This window comes from Bos javanicus, chromosome 4 (genome assembly GCF_032452875.1).
Source record: "Bos javanicus breed banteng chromosome 4, ARS-OSU_banteng_1.0, whole genome shotgun sequence".
Classification (NCBI taxonomy): domain Eukaryota; kingdom Metazoa; phylum Chordata; class Mammalia; order Artiodactyla; family Bovidae; genus Bos; species Bos javanicus.
The window spans coordinates 51848219-51872158 of record NC_083871.1 but is presented as its reverse complement, the minus strand read 5'-3'; the positions used below and the strand labels follow the sequence as shown (position 1 = coordinate 51872158).

General features: G+C 41.8%; 1 protein-coding gene across 9 annotated transcripts in view; it reads left to right on the top strand.

Moving 5' to 3' along the window:
* ST7 (suppression of tumorigenicity 7) overlaps positions 1 to 23940 on the top strand; it is a 278061-nt gene that overhangs the window by 241536 nt on the left and 12585 nt on the right. For 7 of the 9 annotated variants that reach the window (XM_061414029.1, XM_061414031.1, XM_061414028.1 and 4 more), the window contains 2 exons: positions 12362 to 12512; positions 22771 to 22863. In XM_061414029.1, coding sequence (XP_061270013.1) covers positions 12362 to 12512; positions 22771 to 22863 — 244 coding nt within the window. Of the gene's footprint in view, positions 1 to 8392; positions 8658 to 10849; positions 11065 to 12361; positions 12513 to 22770; positions 22864 to 23940 lie in introns of those variants that run through there. The other 2 variants (XR_009735899.1, XM_061414037.1) reach the window with 2 other exon arrangements.

Genomic DNA, 23940 nt, shown 5'->3' with positions numbered 1-23940 from the left:
AGATAAATTTCACTTTGACAAATGTCCAAAAAATGACTAAATTATTGGTTTGTTACAAGCTGCATTAGGTATGGTTTTTCCCTCCATACTACTGCTGCTGCTAAGTCGCTTCAGTTGTGTCCGACTCTGTGCGACCCCATAGACGGCAGCCCACCAGGCTCCCCCATCCCTGGGATTCTCCAGGCAAGAACAGTGGAGTGGGTTGCCATTTCCTTCTCCAGTGCATGAAAGGGAAAAGTGAAAGTGAAGTCGCTCATTCTCATCCGACTTGTAGCAACCCCATGGACTGCAGCCTACCAGGCTCCTCTGCCCATGGAATTTTCCAGGCAAGAGTACTGGAGTGGGGTGCCATTGCCTTCTCTGTTTCCCTCCATAGTGGTATTATAATTTTATATATATATATATATATATATTTGAGAAAAGAGTAAAGAAATCATTCATAATCCCTTCATATCTAGTCACGGTGGTGGTGGTTTAGTCACTAAGTCGTGTCTGACTCTTGCGACCCCATGGCCTATAGCCTACTAGGCTCTTCTCTGCTCATGGGATTCTCCAGGCAAGAATACTAAAGTGGGTTGACATTTCTTTCTCCAGGGGATCTTCCCAACCCAAGGATCGAACCCACGTCTCCTGCATTGTAGGTACATTCTTTACCAACTGAGCCACCAGGGAAGCCCCCATATCTAGAAGGAGTAAGTGAAGTGAAGTCGCTCAGTCATGTCCAACTCTTTGCGACCCCATGGACTACAGCTTTCCAGGCTCCTCTGTCCATGGGATTTTCCAGGCAAGAGTACTGGAGTGGGTTGCCATTTCCTTCTCCAGGGGATCTTCCCAACTCAGGGATTGAACCCGGGTCTCCCACATGGCAGGCGGACGCTTTACCCTCTAAGCCACCAGGGAAGCCAAAAATATTTCTTTGAGCCGCTTTTTGGCGGGGGGGTCGGCAAGAATACTGGAGTGGGTTGCCATTCCCTTCTCCAGGAGATCTTTCCAACCCAGGGATTGAACCTGGGTCTCCCACATTGTAGGCAGATGCTTTACCATCTGAGCCACCAGGAAAGTCACTGAAGGAGTAAATATATCCCTAATTCCCAACCATATACTCCAACTGAACAGTCCACGTTAATTTTCAAAAATATGAATATGCTGTGTGATTGTGATTCCTAAGTATTAAAAAAAATGCATAGAAAAAAGGCAGGAAGAAAATAGTCTTGAATATAATCTTATGGTTGGGAATTGGGGTATGTTTACTCCTTCTTGGGGAGGATCATCAGATTTTCAGAGTTCTTTGACCTTAAAATTGTTATCCTCTAGCTTCACAGTAAAGTCCAAGTCTTTAGCCATGTGCTTTCAAAAATTTAAAAATATTTTCTGGATGATTTACTTCCTTTTTCATTATAAAAAGTATATAACATAAAATTTACCCTCTTAACAAATTTTAAAGTGTAAGCATAGTGTTGTTAACTATAAGCCCATTGTAGTACTGCAGATCTCTAGAATCGTCTTCTTCCTGACTGAAACTATATGCCAACTGAACAGCAACTCAGCATTTCTTTTTCCCCCCAGGTCCTGGTAACAATCATTCTACTTTCTGCTTCTATGCATTTTACTACTTTAGCTACCTCATACAGGTGGAATCATGTATTATTTGTCCTTCTGTGACTAGTTTATCTCACTTTGCATGACGTCCTCCAAGTTCATCCATTTTGTTGCACAAAGCAGAATTTCCTGCCTTTTTAAGAATGAACAATATTCCAATATGGTGTTTATATGTATACACCACATTTTCTTTCTTTATGCATTCATTGATGGAAAATTAGATTGTTTCCACTTCATTACTGTTGTGAATAATGCTGCAGTGAACATGGGAGTGCAAATATCTCTTCAATTCTGTTTTCAGTTCTTTCAGATGAATCCCCAGAAGTGTGATTTTTGGACCATATTTTTTATTTTTTGAGGGGTCTTCATATTGCCTGTCCCGTTTTACATCCCGCCCCCGAACTGTGCACAGGAATTCTAGTTTCTTCACTTCCGTGCTAACACTTGTCATATTCAATTTTTTGATAGTGGCCAATCTAATACGTGTGAGGTAGTATCTAATTGCGGTTTTGATTTGCAGTTTCCTGATGGTCTGTGATGTTACCTTTTCATGTACCTGTTGATCATTGTATGTCTTCTTTGAAGAAATGGCTATTCAAGTCCTTTGCTGACTCTTAAATCAGGTCATTTTCACTGAGTTGGGGTTCCATTATTTATTTGGATATTAACTTCTTTTCAGATATGGTTTACAAATATTTTCTCCCATTTCATAGGTTGCCTCTTCTGTTGTTTCCTTGACCATGCAAGAGCTTTTCATTTTAATGCAGTCCCGCTTGTCTACTTTGCTTTTGTTGCCAGTGCTTTTGGTATCATATCCAAGCCATCATTGCCAAGACCCAGTGTTAGGAAGTTTTTCCTGTGTGTTTAAGTCTTAATGCATTTTGAGTTGATTTTTGCCTATGGTGTAAAATACAGGTGCAATTTTATTCTTTAGCACGTGGATATCCAGGTTTTCTAGCACCATTTGTTGAAGAGAATGATTTGTTTTTTTGTGTTCTCTAATTGTAGGCATCAGTTTGAGGTCATCTCAACTAGTGAATGTCTTTGGGCATAAAGATTTTTTTGGTCTTTAAGATTATTAAATTTATCTTAGGATAAATTTACATAATAAGAATGACTGAATAACATATAGAAGCATTTAGGGTTCTTAATATTTATTGCTGAATTGCTTACCAAAAAAATTATAGCAGTTTACACTCGCATCAGCTGGTGACTCTTACTTTTCCCTTTTATCACACTCTCACCAACATGGAGCAGGTTGTCTAAAACCAAAAAAAAAAAAAAAAAGAAGGAAAATAGAAATGATGATTTTTATTAAGTACAGACAGATGTAATTCTGTTCTTTTACTTTGTATTTCTTTGCCACTGCTAGTAATGTGGAACATCATCAGCTATTTGTGTTTATTCTTGTCTGAATTGTCAGGCCCAATATGTAGAGTTCCTGTTATTACTGGGAAAATGTTAATTACAATGATGATGCAAGGGGTATGAACATAAGTAGGCAGACTCATCAAGTATTATTGGAGAAGTTCAAAAGTATTTGAAACAAGAACTCCCACTTCCTGTCCACAAGACCAGAGGGAAGTATGGGAAGGAAGAGTTAATTAGCTCCCTGCCAGGTTTCTTGTTTTGATAAAATGGGGATAAGAATAAAGGCTTCATAAGGTTGATGAAAAGTAAGTGGAATTACACTGCATAGCTTGTTCGGAACATAGTAGGTGTGCGGTACGTGCTGGCCCTTTCGTCGCCTCTTCCCTCGTACCCTCAGCTGTTTCTGCACTTGCGCGCTGGCCAAGTACAGGCTGTTTAGAAACGTACTTTAATGATACTTCTTAGACTGCCATAGTCTGAAGAAGTATAGCCAGAGAGAATAACAGTGGCGCTACAGTGCCCCGACCTGGAGTGCCCACAGGTTCTCCTCAGCCTCCAGACTTGGAAGAGGCTCTAGCATGTTCCGGCTGCAGCTGTTGTCTTCATGAATTTCTAGTTTGTAACTGCTGGCTAAGTCCTTCACTTGTGACTGATTAAGAGTTACCCATTTCCGACCTCTGCCTCGTACCCCTATTCTAGCACAGTCATTCCTACTTGCCACCACCAAAAAAAAACCCAAACCATACACCAACAAACTAATTAATAATGATGTGTTATTTTTAAAGCAATAAACAGTTTTTTCCCTCCTATTGCAGTCTTACATGAAACCTCAGTGAACAAAGTAATTAAAAGTAGAATCACTCTGATTGAAACTGGGATGAGAAGGCTGGTAGCCCTGCAACCCCAAGGCACCTCTTCATACAGTTTAAAAAATAACAGAAGCCTGGGAGTCATCCCCATCACCACAGGATAGTCCCAAACTCATGAGGTCCCACCCGTAGAACAGAAGGCCCCACACCCATTCGGAGCCCTGGGTGGTTGGAGTACTTGGGTGCTGTGGCTGGAGCTGTTGAGGGAGAAAAATCAAGAAAAATCACCAGGACCAAAGGGGGAAAACTTTCCTCTTCATCTTGCCCCAAATCCCAGTGCTGCTAAATCTCAGGCTTGTCTTCCTGGGCCCCTCCAGGGGCCTGCAGGGGGTGCATAGGCATCCTGAGGGTGCTGGCAGAAAGGGGCTCGCCACACTCCTGACCCTCAGTCAGCAACAGGGCAGCCTGGGCGCCTGCCACAGAACTTTGAGGTGAGGATCTAGTTTTTAAATGATAAAAGGAGCATGGAAGGAAAGGCATAAGAAAATGTAGAGGGAAGAATGAAGAATGTTATGACAGAAATGCACTCCCATTAAAAATTTTGCATTTTTTTTTAAAAGGAAAGTTCGTCTCGTGTTAATCTAAAATTTCATGGGGATTTCTAGAGGTTTGTGGGGAAAAGCATCCTGGTAAATGTATATGCTAATGGTGTATCCACGGGACTTTGTTATAGTGATGGAAATTCTGTTTCTTGCAAACACTAATGTAATCCTCCCTTTATATCTTAGTAAAGCTGATTGACAGAGTATAAAATTGCTTTTTAATCAAATTTAGGAAACAAAATGTGTCGTGGGTTTTAGCATTTAAAAGTGCTTGAAGCGTGGAAGCAGAAACTTAGAATGCCCTGGCAGATTGTCTATGATATTGTATGTCGATGGTGCATTTCAGAAATATTATTATTTCAATATAAGTTTCTTTGACTTGAGTCATATTTTGTTCCAAAGCTTTTTTGGATTAGAGAAAGGAGAATGTATTGTGGAAATAGGACCCAGGGAAAAATGAACACAAACCAGTTTTTAGCCACATTTCTCAAAAACAGAAAGTTTCTAAGAGGTCTCTCTAACAAAAAGCAGTGTAGCTGCTTCCACAGAGGATACTCCCACCCAGAACCCCCTCTTCCCCCAGCTCATCCTATGTGATGTTTCCTCAGCCTCTGGTCCCACTGACCACGTTCTATATCGAGGGCATCTTGGCTCTGTGCCACCTTCTCCCTGTGCCACTGCTGCCTCTCCGGGCTCTCCTCCTGCACCACTTCCTCCCTGCCCTCCCTCAGGTTGGTCCTCAGTTCTCTCCTTTCCTTCTGGAAGCCCTCCTGGGAGACCTCCTGTACTCCTGCTTCTTCTGCCTCTCTGCTCCTCACACATCCAGACCAGCATGCCTTCACTCCTCCCTTCAGGCCACCACTCCAGAGGTGTTTTGTAGGCACTTCAGCTGTTTTTGTTATTTCCCACCACTAAGCCTCTTCCTCCTCTGGTGTCTTTATCTTAGCTGATGATCTCCCATTATGATAGTTTCCTAAACTAGAAATATCTCAATCACCTTGAGTCCTTCTCTCATCCTCAGACTCAGCCAGGTGGCAAGTCCAGGGGAAGTCCCCCTCTTCAGTCTCATCGGCCCTCACTTGGACAGGAGCTTTTTAAGACTTTCTAACCTTAGTCTTTCCCTATCTGGTGCTGCTACACATGACTTGCCCATTTCTTTATGGAGAAACTTTGGTACAAACTGTACCAACTCTCTTCCCAGTGCCTACTGCAGGGGTTTTCAGACTCTGCCTAGGAGCTATTAGAGTCTTCAGTCCTTCTTGGGTGCTTCCCTTAAGATCCCCCACAGCTTTGTTTTACATCAACTTCACATTCTGTGTTACGTTTCTTTTTCTCTTCAAAACAGAATTTTCAGGGTCTCACAGTTTGAAACCACAGAATAACTCAGGGGAAAGGTTGTACTCTGGAGCAAATCACGCAAGGCCTTTTACATGCACGTTTCCTGCTTCACCCCCTGGAGAGCAGCATGAAACCTGAGTTCCAGGGTAGGTTCCATCACACACAAATCGTGCAACCCTGGGCAAGCTATTTAACTTCCCAAAGTGTCCAGTTTTTTTTCATCTGTAAAATAGGAATAATAATATCAGCTCCCTCACACAGTTGTAAGGAGTACCTGAGATAAGTATGCTTGACATGTGTTAGTGCTTCATCAGAGTTGGCCATTCCCGTCAGGTTAGCACTCAAGCCCTTCAAGACTGCAAACCCATTATGCCCTGTGATGCTTTGGCCCAGCCTTACAGTGGCTTCCACCTCCCCTCATCTTTACAGTTAAACTCTTGTGTATTTAGTAAGACTGACTCATATTTTCCTCTTTCTGTGAAGCTGTCCCAGAGACAATGTTCCTCATTTGCTTCCTTAGTACTAAGTATATGCCTCTTACTAAGATAGTCATCATGTTGAATTTTATTGTTTCTTTGTCTTTACACGTGTGCACACATGCATGTTCTCACACACACACACACACACACACACACACACACACACGTATACTCTCTCTCACACTCACACTCCTACAAAGATTAAAGGTCACCAAGGTAGGGACCTGACCTGATCATGTCCATGCACTTGAGGTGACTTGTGGATGTGCCCATATCTGTGCCCCTGGGGTAAGCTATGGGTCCTCCCACATGTGTCATTGGAGAACACTGTGGCCACTTCTATGGGCTTCCAGGGTGGCACAGAGCCTGCTTGCCAGTGCAAGAGCTGCAGGAGATCCAGGTTCCATCCCTGGGTCAGGAAGATCCCCTGGAGGAGGAAATGGCAACCCACTCCAGTATTCCTGGTCTGGAGAATCCCATGGACAGAGGAGCCTGGTGGGCTATAGTCCATAGGGTTGCAAAGAGTGAGATATGACTGGGCATGTATGCGTAACATGTGGCCACTGCTATATCTGTGCCCTTGGGGGACAGCACTCCCATAATTTTTCTTGGGATATATGGTGGACATGCTGTATTTTAGGAATGAAGCAAAGTAGCTGATGAATCGGAGAAAGCAGTGGCACCCTACTCCAGTACTCTTGCCTGGAAAATCCCATGGATGGAGGAGGCTGGTAGGCTGCAGTCCATGGGGTTGCTAAGAGTTGGACACAACTGAGCGACTTCACTTTCACTTTTCCCTTTCATGCATTGGAGAAGGAAATGGCAACCCACTCCAGTGTTCTTGCCTGGAAAATCCCAGGGACGGGGAAGCCTGGTGGGCTGCCATCTATGGGGTCACACAGAGTCGGACACGACTGAAGTGACTTAGCAGCAGCAGCAGCAGCTGATGAATAGGTAAGTGAACCAGCAAGAAGCAGTGAGCTTGAGAAGAGGACCCGTGTGTGGTACTACAGCTCACCAGGCTGAATTTGGCATTTCAGCTTTGCTTTGTGCTTGTCTTCATACTGGTCAGTTGATGACCCCTGGCAGCCAGTTCTCTTTAGCTGAACTGCTACTACTATAAAATTGCTGAAGTGTTTTACCAAGAAACAGATTCAATCATCTGTGGGACATATATCCACAGGAAATACAACTTCCCTCCACAGTAATTTAAATACTTCATTTGTTTATTGGTTAGCAAAAAATAGCTTCTATTTAGTGAATACTCATGTGCCAGGAACTGTGTGAATGCTTTACAACTATTATCCTATGTAGTATACAGAAGTTAAAGCAGCAAGAGGGTGTTTTTATTATTCTGTTTTAACATATAAGCAAACTGAGTTTGAAAGAATTGCATAACTTGTCCGAGGCCTCTTAGCAGAATAGTGGAGACAGGATTCAAGCAGCAGTTTAAGGGAGCAGGGAGCAGATGAGCAGTGGGACTAGGGCAAAGGACTGTGCACCTGAGGCCCCACTGCAGCATGGTCGGAGCAAGCTGTGGTCCCCTCAGGCATCTCTGTTCTATTCCAGAATGTGTCTTACTGACTCCAGGGAGTGAACATCACTGAAACTCAGAATATGCAGCATGGCTTCCCAGTAGCCCTTTACTGATGTTTTTAACACATCATTTCTAAGCTTAAAGCCTCTTTCAGAGCCAGTTGCACCAAAGCACTGAAGACATGAAAAATTGCTCTCCCTGGTTATCTTGTTTGTGTGATTTGCTTTTTATGTTTCTGATGCAAGTCTAGAAAATAGTTTTGTTTTTATATACGCACACACACGCATGCACATACATATATATGCAGAGAGAGATAAAATATTAAAATGCTTATTACAGAAAACTTGGAAAGCATAGAAAAAGTGGAAAAATCTTCATAAGATCAGTATTTTCCACCATTAACATTCAATCTGTGACCTTCCAATGCTTTTAATTACTACACGTACATTTGTATTACCAAAATCACAATCTGTGTGATACATTTGTTTTGTTCTTTCTTCATTTAGTGATATATCATGAACGTTTCCTCATGCTAATAAATATTCTTCCACTACCTGATTTTGGATAAGGAACACGTACTTCATGTTCCTCATCTAAATGTACTGGAGTCTAATTAATTTGTTCTTTCTCATTTTCTTTATCCCATGTTTTTGCCAGTTATTTTCATAGGACTTCTGCTGTTACCGGTGTTGGAAATCCAAAAAGGAAGTATGGACTATTTGGCATTAATATCTGTGTGAAGGATAACTTTGGAATCATGTTCACTCTAATTATTATAGAATTTTAAGACCTTAACAGAAGAGATCTGAGCAGCCACCTGGGGTAGCCTATGACAGGGCACCTCCCTCCTACACCTTTCCTGACAGGTGAACCAGCCTCTGCTCACAGACCTCCATAAGCAGACACCACTCAGCTCCTCTTCATCTGTGCTAATGTGTTATGTTCCTATCTTGAGCTTAGGAACCAGATTCTGACACAAACAGATTTTGAAAAGTTGCTTCCGAAACCTTTAGAAGCATGTGCTTCAAGAGCAATGTGATTTGAGAATTTGGGAAGGAAGTCAGAGGCAGGATGGCAGGCAAGATAGGGCAGAATGCTGGCTTAGCTAATCAAAGCCAATGAACTGCTGCAGACAGGCAGGGAGTGTTCTCTGATTTGCAAGCTACAGTTATTCTAATTGATTTCTGCATAGTTGTGGATTGGGATCTGCCCTCTTCCATTTATTTTTCTCTCGACAAGTAAGATGTGAAATGTTGTTCCATGCCTTTCTAATTTAAATGTTGCACATGTTGAGAACTAATCTTGCCAACCATTTTAAACCAGGCCAGAAACATAACACACTGTTGTTATTAGCCTTCATTATTTGGTTAGAGCCAACATTTTGTTTGAAACCATGCTGCAGTATAAATCTCCTTTATAGACAAAACTTGTTTATGCCATAAAGTAGATGCAATGGGAAGGCAGCTGAGTTTTCTTGGTGAGCTACACTGCTTCGTCTCATGAGGCTGATAAGGCCAGGGATGCTCATTTTGAGGGACTTCTTGGGAAATGAGATTCATGTTCTTTGGGATCTTATGCCTGAGCTGAGACATATAACTAATCTAAGGTGGTGTGTGAAAAGTACACATACACAGAGATCAGAGGGAGCTAAGAGGAGAAACAGAGCATTACCTCACAGCCCATCCTGGGGCTGTGGACAGTGTCCTTGAAGCCATATGCACCACATTCAGTCAACAGGCTGAGTAAACCAGCTGTCTCATACACATGTGCACTGCTGCTTTCCAGATATTATGTAGACACCCTGGTGGCCAGTAATATTTTTAAATGAATTCTTGTATTATTACTATTTATTGTAACTTTTTGCCTTATTGTGTATTTTTGATCAGTAGATTCGACACACATCTGTGAAAATTTTTCATGTTATAAGTGGTTTCGATTATTTGAAGATTAGAAACTTCCATTGTTTGAATCAATGCTGTCCACTAGAACTTTCTGTGATCATGGAACTGTCTCTGCCTTGTTCTATTAACTCCTTACAGCACTTGAGGACTTGAAATATGGCTAGTGGGAACTGAATTTTTAATTTAATTTAATTTTAATTGATAAATAGATACACATTAAATAGAGGATACCACGTTGGACAACACAGATCTAATGTATCCCTTTGTAGATAATTTTCTAAAAGTCCTCCTTCCTTCCCCAAGTTCCTTCTGCCACACCCCTTCCTGGTTTGTTTAGGCTTCTACCCACTTGTGGGTATCTACCAGGCCCACTTCTTCTCAGGTGCTCCTATTCCTGAAGGTTTTTTAGCCCAAGAGAAGGGTTCTCTCACAGATGCTTAATGATATGATTTTGAAAACCTTTTCTAATCATAGAAATTAAATGGAATAAGTTACACTTTTCTTTCAACTACCATCCAATCCTTAGGAACTTGAGGTTTCTATTTTCTTGGGGTACATGAGGTAGTGGTTTTCATATTTAGTTTTTTTCAAAGGTCATATAACATGATCCTTCTTTAGAGTTGACTGTTTGGTAGGCTGTAGATAATTATTCAGTTCAGTTCAGTTCAGTTCAGTTACTCAGTTGTGTCTGACTCTTTGTGCCCCATGAATCGCAGCATGCCAGGCCTCCCTGTCCACCACCAACTCCTTGAGTTCACCCAAATTCATGTGCATCGAGTCGGTGATGCCATCCAGCCATCTCATCCTCTGTTGTCCCCTTCTCCTCCTGTCCCCAATCCCTCCCAGCATCAGGGTTATTAGGAACTCAGAAATCAAAATATTATTCTAGGGCACTCATTAAGCAAGAAATTTTCCCTTTCTTTTGCTCTCTTGATGATTATTGAGAGTGACCAAAAGGTCTTCCTTCTCTAACTTTGAAAAAAATCAACACAGCTCAGAGCATTTTATAAGTTATGACTCTTGGGGCCTTCTAAGATCATCATGGGCAGTGGCAGCATATGATATAACTTCTGTTAAGGTAAAATCACAAGATGATAGCCAAATATCTCTGAATGTAAAATTCACCTTTATATTTATATTATGATTGATATTCATTATAGATACAGTGCTATTACGATTAGTAGGTAATTCAAAATCATTATCTTTCCCAAAGGATTTGTGTTGTGCAGTGTTTTAAAGCAAGATGAAGGAAGAAAGCAACATGTAGAATTGAAAAAAGCATATGAACTCATGCCCTAGGAGCTCTCATCAAACTAATGACCACCTTTCATGGACCAGCCTGGGAAGAGGTCTCTCTCTGGAGGAGGGCCTTCAAACCCATTCGCTCCACAAGGGTGAAGGTGCAGGCTGCTCTCTGCTGCCCTCGGGGTGAGCCTTCTCACTTCCTGCTCTTCCTGCTTTGAGGCTCAGAGTTCTCTTCAGATATCAGACCCAGAGCAAGGGAAGTTTCATTTGCTGAACCCAGAGGCCAGAATGTGTCCACCCGGCTCCTGCTGGGCAGTGTGCCCTGACACCGAACACACCTAGAGGCAAGGGAGCTTAAGGCCACTGCACCCCCGTGCCAGTGTGCACAGTGAGATGAGAAGGAAACGCTGATGGGTGTCTCGTAACCTCCATTCTGTGTCTTTGGATTCTTCCACTCTTCACCCTCTCTTATAAATTTCCTCCAACACATGAATCCAGACGGTTGTTTCTGACATTAAAGTTGTGTTGGACACCTCTTCTCATAGCACCTCCATTCGCTGTGGTGGTGCCGTTTTCATGAAACACATCCCTCCGTGGTCTGCTAATCTCCTTTTGATAGGAGATGCCTGTTGTTGCGACTGTGGTTGGCAGTTGGGTGGGTGTCTGTGTGCTGGGGACAGATCCAAAGGGGAGGTGGTGAGGAGTGGAGCATGGGGAAGGGCAGCCAGCAAAGGCCAGTGAGCTTTTGCAAATATAAAATACCAGCCTGAATTTGCTTCCCTTTCTATTCTGTAGTAAACACAGGAATACAGACAGAAACTTAGTCTTCTGTGAGCCCCAGGAAGAATATCCATCCTCTCCCTGTGCTCTTGAGGCCCCTGAAGTGTTTGAAAGGAGCCAATGGAAGAGCATGCTTTGGGGTCTGTTCTGCTCCCTCCTTCTGGGCCTTCCTGTGCCCCAGCTGCCACCTGTCCTTCTCCAGCATCAGAGAAGCTACAGGTGACCCTTTCCACAGGACCCTGGCCTTCTCCTTGATAGATCTGTATAGAAAAACTAATGGGCAGTGTTCATCGTCCTTGTTTCTCTACTGCAGTTGGTTTAGGCATATGACTTCTTAGCTTTCATGTGTGTGTTTCATGTATTTTCCTTCTGGTTACAAAATTATACCAAATGATTGTGTCTTCTAAATTTTCCTTTTTCTGCTTGAGTCTCTATGTATATATTTCTTTGATTAGAATGTCTTAGCCTGAAAGCCTCTGATCTTCACTGTCGGAAACTAGTACAAGGCTAATTATCTGTCAGCAAACTTTGGATTGCTGGATGTTTCCGTAATTGCCCTCAAATGTGGTAATGAGGTTGCAGGTTTGAGGAAGCACTTATGAACAGCGGCTTTGGGGAAATTAACCTCTCCATTTTCAATATTGAATTCCAAATTGCTGTGTATTAATGCATCTGTCTCCTGCCTTTTGTTAAATTTCAGTACCTACTAGAAATGAAAAGCTTAATCCTGCCCCCAGAACACATCCTGAAGCGAGGGGACAGTGAAGCAATAGCATATGCATTCTTCCATCTGGCGCACTGGAAGAGGGTAGAAGGAGCTTTGAATCTTCTCCATTGTACATGGGAAGGCAGTAAGTAATTTTCTTTCTTTGAAACATTTTTTTTTTAAGCACGAAAACATGCTAAAGCTGTTTTTGCCCTGAGCATTTGTGATGAATGATGAAGATTTACATATCTATAGGCAATGGCAACCCACTCCAAGTGTTCTTGCCTGGAGAATCCCAGGGACAGGGGAGCCTGGAGGGCTGCCGTCTGTGGGGTCGCACAGAGTTGGACACGACTGAAGTGACTTAGCAGCAGCAGCAGCTCTGCTCTCTAACCACATCACAGAGATGTGGTTAATTACTCAGGCTCTCTGGTTTCCCAGTGGTAGTGGGTGTTATTGTGGTGATGCTGCCTCTGCACCTCAAAAGACAAGTTTATACAGCGGAGGGGGTGAATCTGGACTGTTCCAGCAGTTGTGCTATGCTTAGTTGCTCAGTCATGTCACTTTTTGCAACCTGCCAGGCTCTTCTGTCCATGGGAATTCTCTAGGCAAGAATACTGGCGTGAGTTTCCATGCCCTCCTCCAGGGGATCTTCCCAACCCAGAGATCAGAGGAGCACTCTACTTCTGGAAACCCTCCTTGGAGACCCAGACAGCCCCTTGGCATCATGCGAGTCTTTGGCATGAAGCCAGGCTCCTTGCTGGGCTCTGATGACCACTTCCAGATGGCCTTTCTGGGAGGGTTGGCTGAAGAGCCACAGTTATCCTCTAGGAGACCTCTGTTGGCCAAACAAAAAGGAGCAGCAGTTATACTTCAGGACAACTGGACCCTAGTATGGTGGCAGGGGTAGCCTTGTGTGTTGAAGAATAAATGCCTGTTAGATGGATGTGGGGATACATTGATCTGAGCAGCTCTGTAATGGTGGGTGAGACATGCTCCCAGCCCCAGAGAAGCATCTCATCCAATTGGAAGGAGTAACTAGCAGCATTAGCAGCTGCTCAATGATTTTTCAGATGGGAGAGACCTATGGGGTGGAGCAGTCATGGGTAACCTTATAGGTCATATGAGATTTGAACCAAGCCTTGAAGAACTACGACAGTTTTATACGCAAGGACACTGTGAACAGTGCTAAGTGTGTGGGGGGAGCTGTTGGGGAGAATGAAAAGGGCTCAAGATTCTGGATTATTGAACAACATGTATATTGACACTGCTATCATAAATTTAAACAAAACAAGCATAGCATGTAGCACAGGTTTTCCCCGCCTCCTGGGGAAAAGACATTTTAGAGTCTTCTGATAATTTTTCCTTAATTCACCCCTACTCTGATCAGCCTCACAAGCAAATGTCTTTTTAATCCCTTTCACTGTTTATTTTTGCTCCTTCCATTTTCATTTTGCCAATCTTCTACTCTTCCCTTTTCCTGCCCTTCCCTAACCCAGCAGGAATCTAAACTGGTACAGGAAAGGGGTGGGGAGCAGTCAAATGAGATGGAGTAAAAGCAACTTGACAGAGACAGGACTCCAGTTGATTGAAAGTTTTTTTGTTTAGTTGTTTGGAAAATACTTCTTCAGAGAATTGTAGCGGGTCTAGTTAAATCATTTACTGTTTATACCTTGAGGGGTGGTGACTTGGTGGATATTTCTACACTCACTCTGTAAGTGTAGTAATCTACTCCAAGTGTCCTGGTCCTGCTATTTGGATGTGTTGAGACAGCAGACTCAGGGTGTGTGTGGACACGTGTGCACTTCTCTCTGGCTTGGGCTTATTGTTGCATTTATGGTGTTCTATACAGATGAGACAAAAGGAATTTTTATTTAAACATAAGAAAGGAAGAGATAAAGCCCAGCAAGACTGAACATGAGAGGCCTTTCCTAGTATTAGTCATGGTAAAATTAAATGGACAAATTGGCTTACCAAGTAAGAACATACATGTATAGATTCAGTTCAGTTCAGTTCAGTCACTCAGTTGTGTCTGACTCTTTGCGACCCCATGGACTACAGCACGCCAGGCCTCCCTGTCCATCACCAACTCATGTCTTTTGAGTTGGTAATACCATCCAGCCATCTCATCCTCTGTTGTCCCCTTCTCCTCCCAGCCTCAATCTTTCCCAGCATCAGGGTCTTTTCAAATGAGTCAGTTCTTCACATCAGGTGGCCAAAGCATTGGAGTTTCAGCTTCAACATCAGTCCTTCCAATGAACACTCAGGACTGATCTCCTTTAGGATGGACTGGTTGGATCTCCTTGCAGTCCAAGGGACTCTATCCCCTCCAACACCACAGTTCAAAAGCATCAATTCTTTGGTGCTCAGCTTTTTTTATAGTCCAACTCTCACATCCATACATGACTACTGGAAAAACCAAAGCTTTGACTAGACAGACCTTTGTTGACAAAGTAATGTCTCTGCTCTTTAATATGCTGTCTAGGTTGGTCATAACTTTTCTTCCAAGGAGCAAGTGTCTTTTAATTTCATGGCTGCAGCCACCATCTGCAGTGATTTTGGAGCCCCCCAAAATAAAGTCTGTCACTGTTTCCATTCTTTCCCCATCAATTTTCCATGAAGTGATGGGACCAGATGCCATGATCTTAGTTTTCTGAATGTTGAGTTTTAAGCCAACTTTTTCATTCTCCTCTTTCACTTTCATCAAGAGGCTTAGTTCTTCTTTGCTTTCTGCCATAAGGGTAGTATCATCTGCATATCTGAGGTTATTGATATTTCTCCCCACAATCTTGATTCCAGCTTGTGCTTCATCCAGCCTGGCATTTCTGATGATGTACTCTGCATATAAGTTAAATAAGCAGGGTGACAACATACAGCCTTGACGTACTCCTTTTTCAATTTGGAACCAGTCTGTTGTTCCATGTCGAGTTCTCACTATTGCTTCTTGACCTTCAATTTATAGATTGGTATCTTGGAAATATAGTAATAGAAGCTTATTGATTGGATCTGATTGATAAAATAGTCCTATAGAAAAGGTCAGAAGAGGGGTGGGGCAATAAGTGATAAAGACACAGTGTTAGGAATGGCATAACTGTAAAAATAAAAAATAATGAAAAAATTCTGTTTGGAAGTTAGTTACCCATATTACCAGACAACAATAGGGAGATGCTTTGGAAACACTGGGAAGGACAGTGACATTTTGAGAGATGGGAAGTGACACAGTGATCCCCACATCAAGCAGTGAAGTACCAATGGGGAGGATGTAATTACCTCAAATTAGATGGGTGGAACACTTTATTAGAATAAAAAGAAATGGTGAGTTTTTAGACATTAAACATTATGGCAGAGCAGTCAGGGACCTATATGAAAGGCAAACTCTGCATTTAATCCTTATAGATAATTAAGAACCAAGCCAGGAAATTACACAGCTTTTCAGTTTTCAAAAAGAGAATTGTACCATTCAGTTTAGAAAAGAGAACCATGAGAGTGCTTACCAGGTGGCTACCTTAGTTAGTAGTCAATTGAGGACTTTAGTAGAGGATCCCAAGAACCTTGAAGAATGTTTGTGTAACTGTAATTCACAGAGGATTTGCATTTCCATCATTTCATGGACTCCTGATAAAGTTCTAAGTCAGGCAGGACAAAGGTGGTCATGTTAGATGTTCAAGAGAGAAGCAGGTTCGTTGAGATGAGCAACCTATTGAACATCCTGCAGGCACTGATGTTAGAATCAGGCTTACTGTGTCTTCACTGCTCTTTTCTGTAATACCAGCTATTTAGGCCTTACCTGGATAGATTAAGGAGAAGAGGAGCAGCCATCTCTGAAACATTTGTTTAGAAGCCCTCAATTTATACCACTACTTACTTAAGGCTGAGGTATTCCTATGCCCTTTCTAATGTTTTGAAAGCTAATTATTCTACATAAAATTATATTTTTTTATTAAATATTGACTTAAACATTTAAAATATAGAATGAGCCCAATTTAATATAAAAATACATTCTATGTATGAAAAAAGGTAAAAGAGGTTAGAAATAGATATACCTTTAAGTAGATTTTTAAGTGATTTTTTTCTTCATATTTGTATTTTTCAAACTTGCTACAATAACATATATATTTTCTTTAAGCATAAACACTTATGTGTATATATGTACATGTATATATATGTATATGAATGTATTTAGAAAATAATCTTTCATTACAAACAGTTTTGTCTTTGTTTAAAAAATACAAAGCTATAAATCTGTCTTGAAATTTAGGAGAAGGAATTACCACTCCAACTTCAGGCAGTTGTGTGCGATTGTTTGACAAGACTTCTAGATCTCTGTCCATTCTAAGTTAAGTGGAGGCATCAAAGCTCTGGATTTTAAATCAAAAGACTTGGATTAGAATTCTGGCTCAGCTACCCATTTACTGATATTAACATACCCGTTTTTTGAAAACCGTGAAGTGTTGATGATACTGAATGCCACCACCCTATTCCAAGTTGGTGAGCTTCAGGGCAGTTGCTCTGAGGGCTGTTACAGTACAGGAACCACTCCTTTTCCCTCTCCGGAGGTCAGTGGGGCTCCCCTAGACTGCCCGTGCCTAAGCGCAGAGGCTGCACTTCCTCCAGTTCACCACTGGGTGGCGCCTTTTGACATCTCCAGTCTCATAGTCTAGGTTTTCGCCTTTAAATCATTTTTTTCTTCATTCTGAAATTTAAGACCATTCCCCAACTCCCTTCCAGTTCCTCTTTTTCACTAGAAAGAGAATTCAGAAAGGAAGGTAACTACCTAATTTCACTAGGTTCCGTGTTAAAAGTGAGTATTCTTTCAAAAATTCACTTAATCTTTTAGAAAAAGAATTAAAAGCCTTACTTATGTCAAAAGTGTTGGTTAGGGGTAGGGATGAGGTATAGTTTTATTTGCTTTTTAATGAGTTTATTATGTTGGAGCACTAGTCATCTTGTGGAATTAAGTGAGTCTCCCACCAATCAGGGTGAAATAACTCACATTTTTGATAAAACCCCAAAGTCCAGCTGATGCATGGCAGAGATTGTTTGGGTTTGAAACATGTGGTGGTTTGAAGAAAAAAAAACCTGAATCCTCAACCACAAATACATCAGCATTTCAAAGGTTTGTAAAATGTTTGATTCATCACTATCCCAACCACTGAAATTACACAATGTGTTTCTAAAAGTCAAGATAATCAAGAAAGGGGAAATGTTTTAATTTATTTAAGATTTAAAAACATGTTCCTAAGTTCATTACACAACTGCCACATTATCTGAATTATATTTATTTTAAGCACTGTAGGTTCTGGTTATCTTCACAAACATGTACACACATGACTGCAAGTATATGTTGAATATAAAAAACATACATGAATGAGGAAACTCATTTGAACTGTGTCTTTAGTTACAATGGTATTGTGCCTTATGGTGCCCTGTTTTAAATGGCACGTCTTCTAATTTACCTGTATTAAATTCTGATGTGGCCTTATCTCCCTCCTGCCTTGATATTTTCAAGGCTCTGATTTGGCTGTATTTATTTTATAAAGTGAGGTAGTCTGCTGACCACAACTGGAGATTTAATTTTCAGGTTCCATATATCAGAAAACTAGAATACCATGGGGTAAATCACTTAGCTTTTCTTTGTTTCCATTTTCTTCCTCACTTGATCTTTATTTTCTTTTTGAAGATTTTTTTTTCCCCAAAAAATTCACTAAATAATGTATAAGATTTGAAGGTGGTGTTTCTTAGGGGGATTAAGGCAAATCTTTCCTTTGAGAGGAGAAAATGGCCCATTGTTGAAGCAAAGGATGAGATTCTGATTCTAATTTATTCTCTTTGAACCCGATGGTAAATGCTACTGGCTGTAAGATGTGATCCTTGGGGCATTTCCTCTAATCAAACCTTTCCTCCAAAAGCCTGGCACCTTTGAGACTGCTAAATAGAAATTCTCCCACCCTTCAGCCCATGGATCCAAGGCTAAATTTTATAATTTGGGAGAAAGCAATGGCAGCTGAAGTCCCTGGCCATAGCCAATTTATACTAGTAGCCGGAATCCAGATATTGTACGATGCTTCCTCATCTACTACCCAGTAGAACCAGCTTGCTCCTTTCACTTATTCAGTTTTGAGCAACTGACCATAATTTGGATCCACTGGGGCTTTTAAAGGGAAAATTCTGTCTCTTCCCTACTGTGCATTAATTTATTCATTCCTTTATTCAGTGAACATTTATAGGCATTCTTTTGGGGATATCAAGATAAGTAAGACTCTGAAATGCTTTGGGAGAAACAATGTGTGTGTGTGTGTGTGTGTGTGTGTGCACATATACTCACATACATGTGCACATGTATGTGTACATATAGTGTGGGTAGGAGCAGAGCTATCAAGGAAGCAGGAACAGAGTATTAGAGTGTTACAGGTCACTAACAAGCTAGTGACTCTGCTCCAAAACTCTAGAATTTTTCTTTGAAATTGGAATAGAACATCTTGTAATCTAAAAGGAAAGTAGTTTTCCAAGGCCATATAACTAGATAGTGAAAAAATGTGGATCAGAATCCAGAGTTTTAACTTTTGAATTTTCTTTGTTGTTGTCCCCAAAGCTTCACAAAAGACAGAAAGCCTTTATGGCCATTGCCTCTGTTACAGTCAATAGAACGTAAAATGTGGGTTGTGATGATAATTTTCTATTCTATCATTTGTACTTCTAACTGTTCACAAATAAGCAGCATTTGTACTTATAAGCTAGAGTATGACTTATAGAGCGAGTAGGAGCTTGGGGTTGGTGGAAAGGGAAAGTAAAGAGAAAACTAACTTTCACTGAGCAGTCAGGCCCTATTTGTGGACACTTTGAGCTCTGCTGTACGCATAGTCCTTTAACAGCCTCTCGAGGTCCTTGGAGTCCTCATTTTTATGGACACATAAAATGACCCGCTGGACACAGAATAATGACCCTCCTGAGGTCACACGGTTGTCGGCCTGGTCCAGTTTGGCTCGTCGTGAGCTGTCACCTCCACCGCTACTCCATTAGGTATATGCTATCACAGGGGAACTTTCACACTTGTTTTCATGATTATTGTCTCATCTGTTTCCCACCCTGGGCAGTCAGCTCCATCAGTCCAGAAACAGTGCATGCTTGGCTCACAGTCCCTGCTGTACAAGGAAGACACTCACATTTTGACCATGTAGAGCTGGGATTCAAACTCAGTCCTTAGTATTGCAAACAATCTGTATAAAGTTCTCTGAGATACTCTTTGAAAATTCAACATAGGCAAAGTACCAAACATTGCCTTCTATCCTTGCCTGTATTGTGGATAGGATGAAAGGTCATTAGAATTCAGTGGGAAAATCAAGAGTTAGCTTGTCCATGTATCCATGCTTGTGTCCATTCTTTGGTTCTCCTGATTCTTTATCCAGAATTGGTTAAGTCTCTGATGGGTACAACACTGATATAGGCTTGAAACCTGTCTGGAAAATGTGTCTGGGTGAGGCCAGAAGGCAGTAGTGTAATGTCTCACACGGTATCGTGGAGGGCCTGCTGTGTTCACTAAGTAGTTCCCGGCTCATTTTGCCTCTCCCACAAAGGCACAGTAGAAACCAAGGTAGGGGAGGAGATGGCACAAAAGGGAAATGCAAAAATGCCATTGGGTTCTATGTACTAACACTGAAGAGTCCAGATTTTTTTGTTTTTTTTTTTTCTAACCAAATGCATGTACATTTTCATGTATTTCTTCTGAAATGTATGTGTTTTTTTGTTTTTTTGGATGGAAATATTTTAGGAGGTTTTTAGTCACTCGTGAAGTAGATCAAATTCATAAAACAGTTCAAATGACCTTTCTTTTGATTCTTACTTGCCCTGCTGAATCAGTGTGTTACTACTTGCACTTGCAAAAGCTGTGGCCATTCACCTAAAGCCACAAGGTCTTTGTGGAGCAGTTACACATGTTTGCAGTGAAAGGACCAGGAGGTGGGGGGTGCGCCTGGCGCGGCTCACGTGGTGCCTCTGCCCACTCTTTCTAGACCTCCAGTGCTTATCTCACACTTGGCTGGACCCCGCCCAGCAGGGTGGATAAAGGATAGAATTGCAAACAGAAATTGTGTTTGCTCTTGTTTAGTGAAGCCAAAAGTCTTAACATTATTTTATGAACTCGATGTAAATGACAACTGACATGAGAAAGAGAAATTTTAAGGGCACATAAGCACCCTTACTATCACGGGCCTTGGGGGCAGAGGATGGTACAGGAAGAGTGTGTGTATATTCTTTGTTGAATCATATATAATCAGTGTCTTCACCCTCTCCAGAAAGACCAGAACTGATTAGAAGGAAAAGAGTAACTTGATGCACAAAATTTGTATGCATGCCAAATACTGGAGTAAAAAGCATTTGGTATTTGATTGAAAAGACACCAACCAACCATTTGATTTCTATGGTTGAACACTCTCAAGATCTCGCACTCCTATATTTCATTTAAAAAAATTACTCCCTGAAGTGCAAACTGACTTCAGTTTTGAATAAAGTTTAGCATTCAAATTTATAGCCACTTTGAAAACTGAGGGTTTATTTATATCATATGAACCTAGACAGATTCTTAATTACAGGAGCCCTAGTGCACATGAAAATCTGCATTTAAAAAAAAAAAAACCTTCCACATAGGTTTTTCTACATTTTGGGGATGCTTTCATAGCAGCCATCATTTATGGGAAATGGTATTAAAATCCTGCCATATTGCAGTTTAAATGTCCTGCTTCCCAGAAGAGAGTTTAGTGTATCCTATAAAGCAATAAGTGAGTTTTTGGTTTTTTTGGTTTTGTAATTTTTTTCCTTCTCTTGAAAGCTTAGTTCTACTGAGAGAAATGCTGGTTCCTTCAAGTAATCTTTGTGTGTTAACAGCTTGGGCAGGGAACCCCTCTCTTGCTTGTTGTAACGGGCAAAAGTCATCTTGTTTTGCATGAAAGAGAAAGTCTGATTGAACTAGGGTGAGCCTTTCATTTTAAGAAGAGTTAAAGTCTGGGGTGTTTTTAATGTTTTAATCTCTGTTTAAGAGGTTTCTGTTACAAGAGGAAAATTGATAACATTTTTACCTCAGCCAACTGCCAGCAAACTGGCTCTGCTCTAATCCCACGTTTGTAGTGATTTATATTCTCCGTGGCAACGCGCTGTAACCTCAGAGTGATAGCACTGTGGTGCAGATTGACTGCATTCCAAATGCTGGGATCACATACATAATGTTTTTACTTTTAAATAATATTCAGACACCAGAATAAATACCATATGTGCACTGATGCTGGTTACAATGGAACCTTGTCATGTCTCGTGAGGGAGAACATTCTTTGTTTCTGATTTCTGTTTGAAATAAGTATGCAAAAGACAAATATGTACATTGACAGCATTTTGAGAAGACTTCGGTAATTACACAGCTGAAGACATAGCTAGGAGTCCTTGAAATGCAGCATTTAAGGCTGAAAAGTTTGCTGTGTTGCCACCGTCTCTCTTTGACACACACGAAGGCAAGGATTGTAATTCGACATTCCCAGTGTAGGGTCTAGTTTTTTTATATTTTATATCTACAGCATGCTGTAGTTGCTGGACATCTGTGGAAGAAAAATTACCTCCTCGAGTACTGTTCATAGGAACAGTGAGACTAACATGCTGTTGACATTGTAACAGGGAGAGTAACGCATGTGAAAATGGGAAGAGATGGACTGACTGGAAAGTCATAATTCAGTGTGAGACCTAATGTTATCTGATGCCCCAAAAGCAAAGCTTACGTGGCCTGACATCCTCAAAATACAGATACTCAATCTCTCCAGGTCCATTTTTTCCCCCACATGATGCTGAAGATTTAAAAGTTTCATAAAGTTTAGAAATACCTCCCAAGTCATGCACTTTAGATTCTTGTTTTTATCCATCTTGGTTGGAATTCTAATCCACCTAGACATATTTTTAAAATAGACATGCTAGAATGCCTTTCATATTTGTGCATCTGTGACATGCTCCTACAAGTCAGTCCACGTTGCTTCTTGGGGAAGCATTTCAATCCAGGTTTGTGTTATTACTATCAGTTGAGTTATATTGAATTAGTGCTCATGACATTTTCATAGTATTTTGTAGCTGAGGAAACCCTGGGCATTGGAATTGATGGCTTTGCCTTCTCCTCTGCACCCCCATCCCCACCTAGTGTTGTGAGGTTTGTCCAGATATATAGTGTGAGGTTAATGTGTGAGTCATTTGTCATAATGCATCTCTGACAATTTCTCTCGCGCATGCCTCAGCATTTGGGTAAGTGTCGCATCCTTTCTGAAAGTTACTTGTAGACATGTTCACTGTTATAAAAATGCTCAAAATGCTCTTCGTGAAGTTGAGATGTTATGAGACAAATATTGTGCCTCTAACATATTGCCTCTCCTTTTCAGCTTTTCGGATGATCCCTTATCCCTTGGAAAAGGGGCATCTGTTTTATCCCTACCCCATCTGTACAGAGACAGCAGATCGTGAGCTGCTTCCATGTAAGTCTCCCCTCCGTATTCCTCTCCTGGGCTGGTGAGGGTGGTGTGCCGACAACAGGGATAGAAAGAGGTGGGAATGATAAATGTTTATGATGTTCCTTGTCTTCTATTACTCTTCTCCCAAACCCTGTCCTCATTTGATAGCATAAGCATTAAAGTGAGTTATGTGTGTAGGCTTGGCTTCCTGCTCCTCCACATCTTTCCAGATTCATCAAAGGGAAAGACCCCTGGTGACTGAAGTTTAGATGAAGAGGCATCATGTCCTGGCTGGTCTGAGCACAGAGACCCTAGTTTGAGGCAGATGCCCCTTGCTGGGCCGATCCACTGTGCAGGGCTCAGCCTGGGCTCTCCCGCTGGTCAGAGGCAGTCTGCACACACTGGAGTCTAAAGGAGAAGCAGAGGAGCTGCAAAAGAGTCTGGCGGGGAGGGCAGGGCAGCATGAGGATGCTGGCATTGCCACCAGAGGCAGACCCATGGGCCAGGTGGGCGTGCTCTCTGCAGTGGTGCAGTGCTGTTGACCGGCACGATTTCCTGCGAGCATCTCTTGGATGGCATGCAGTGAGCCAGTGGGATGTGTGCAGGGCACACGTGCAGCCTCAGCTCTGTCCACAGCAGGCAGAGGGCAAATCCTACCCTCGAGGGCCTTACCAGCTGGCAGTCGGAGGACCCGTACCACACGTGGAAAGTATGATTTGGTTTACTGTAATCCAACATTGTTTTGACAATTCCAGCTAAATAGTTATTATCAAATTATACTGTGTATAAGGAATCGTGTCCAGGCCCTTCATGTGGCCCTGCCTTAGGACATACTTTTCTCCCTCAGATAATAAGCTCCAAATTTTGACTATTTTCTCTTTCCTGTCCTCTCTCCTGCCACTCCCACCCTGCACTAGCCCCAGTTCTATCACATCTCATAGCTCTAACATAGTTAGATGCTTTGCCCAGAAGACCAGCTGAACTTGGAGCCCTGGGTGCTTATAAACTGTCCAATGGCCATGTTTTTTGAGACAGTTGTAAATCTCCAAAATGGTGGGGTCCGGGTGCAAAATGAGCTGCCATCTCAGGATGAAGGAGCAG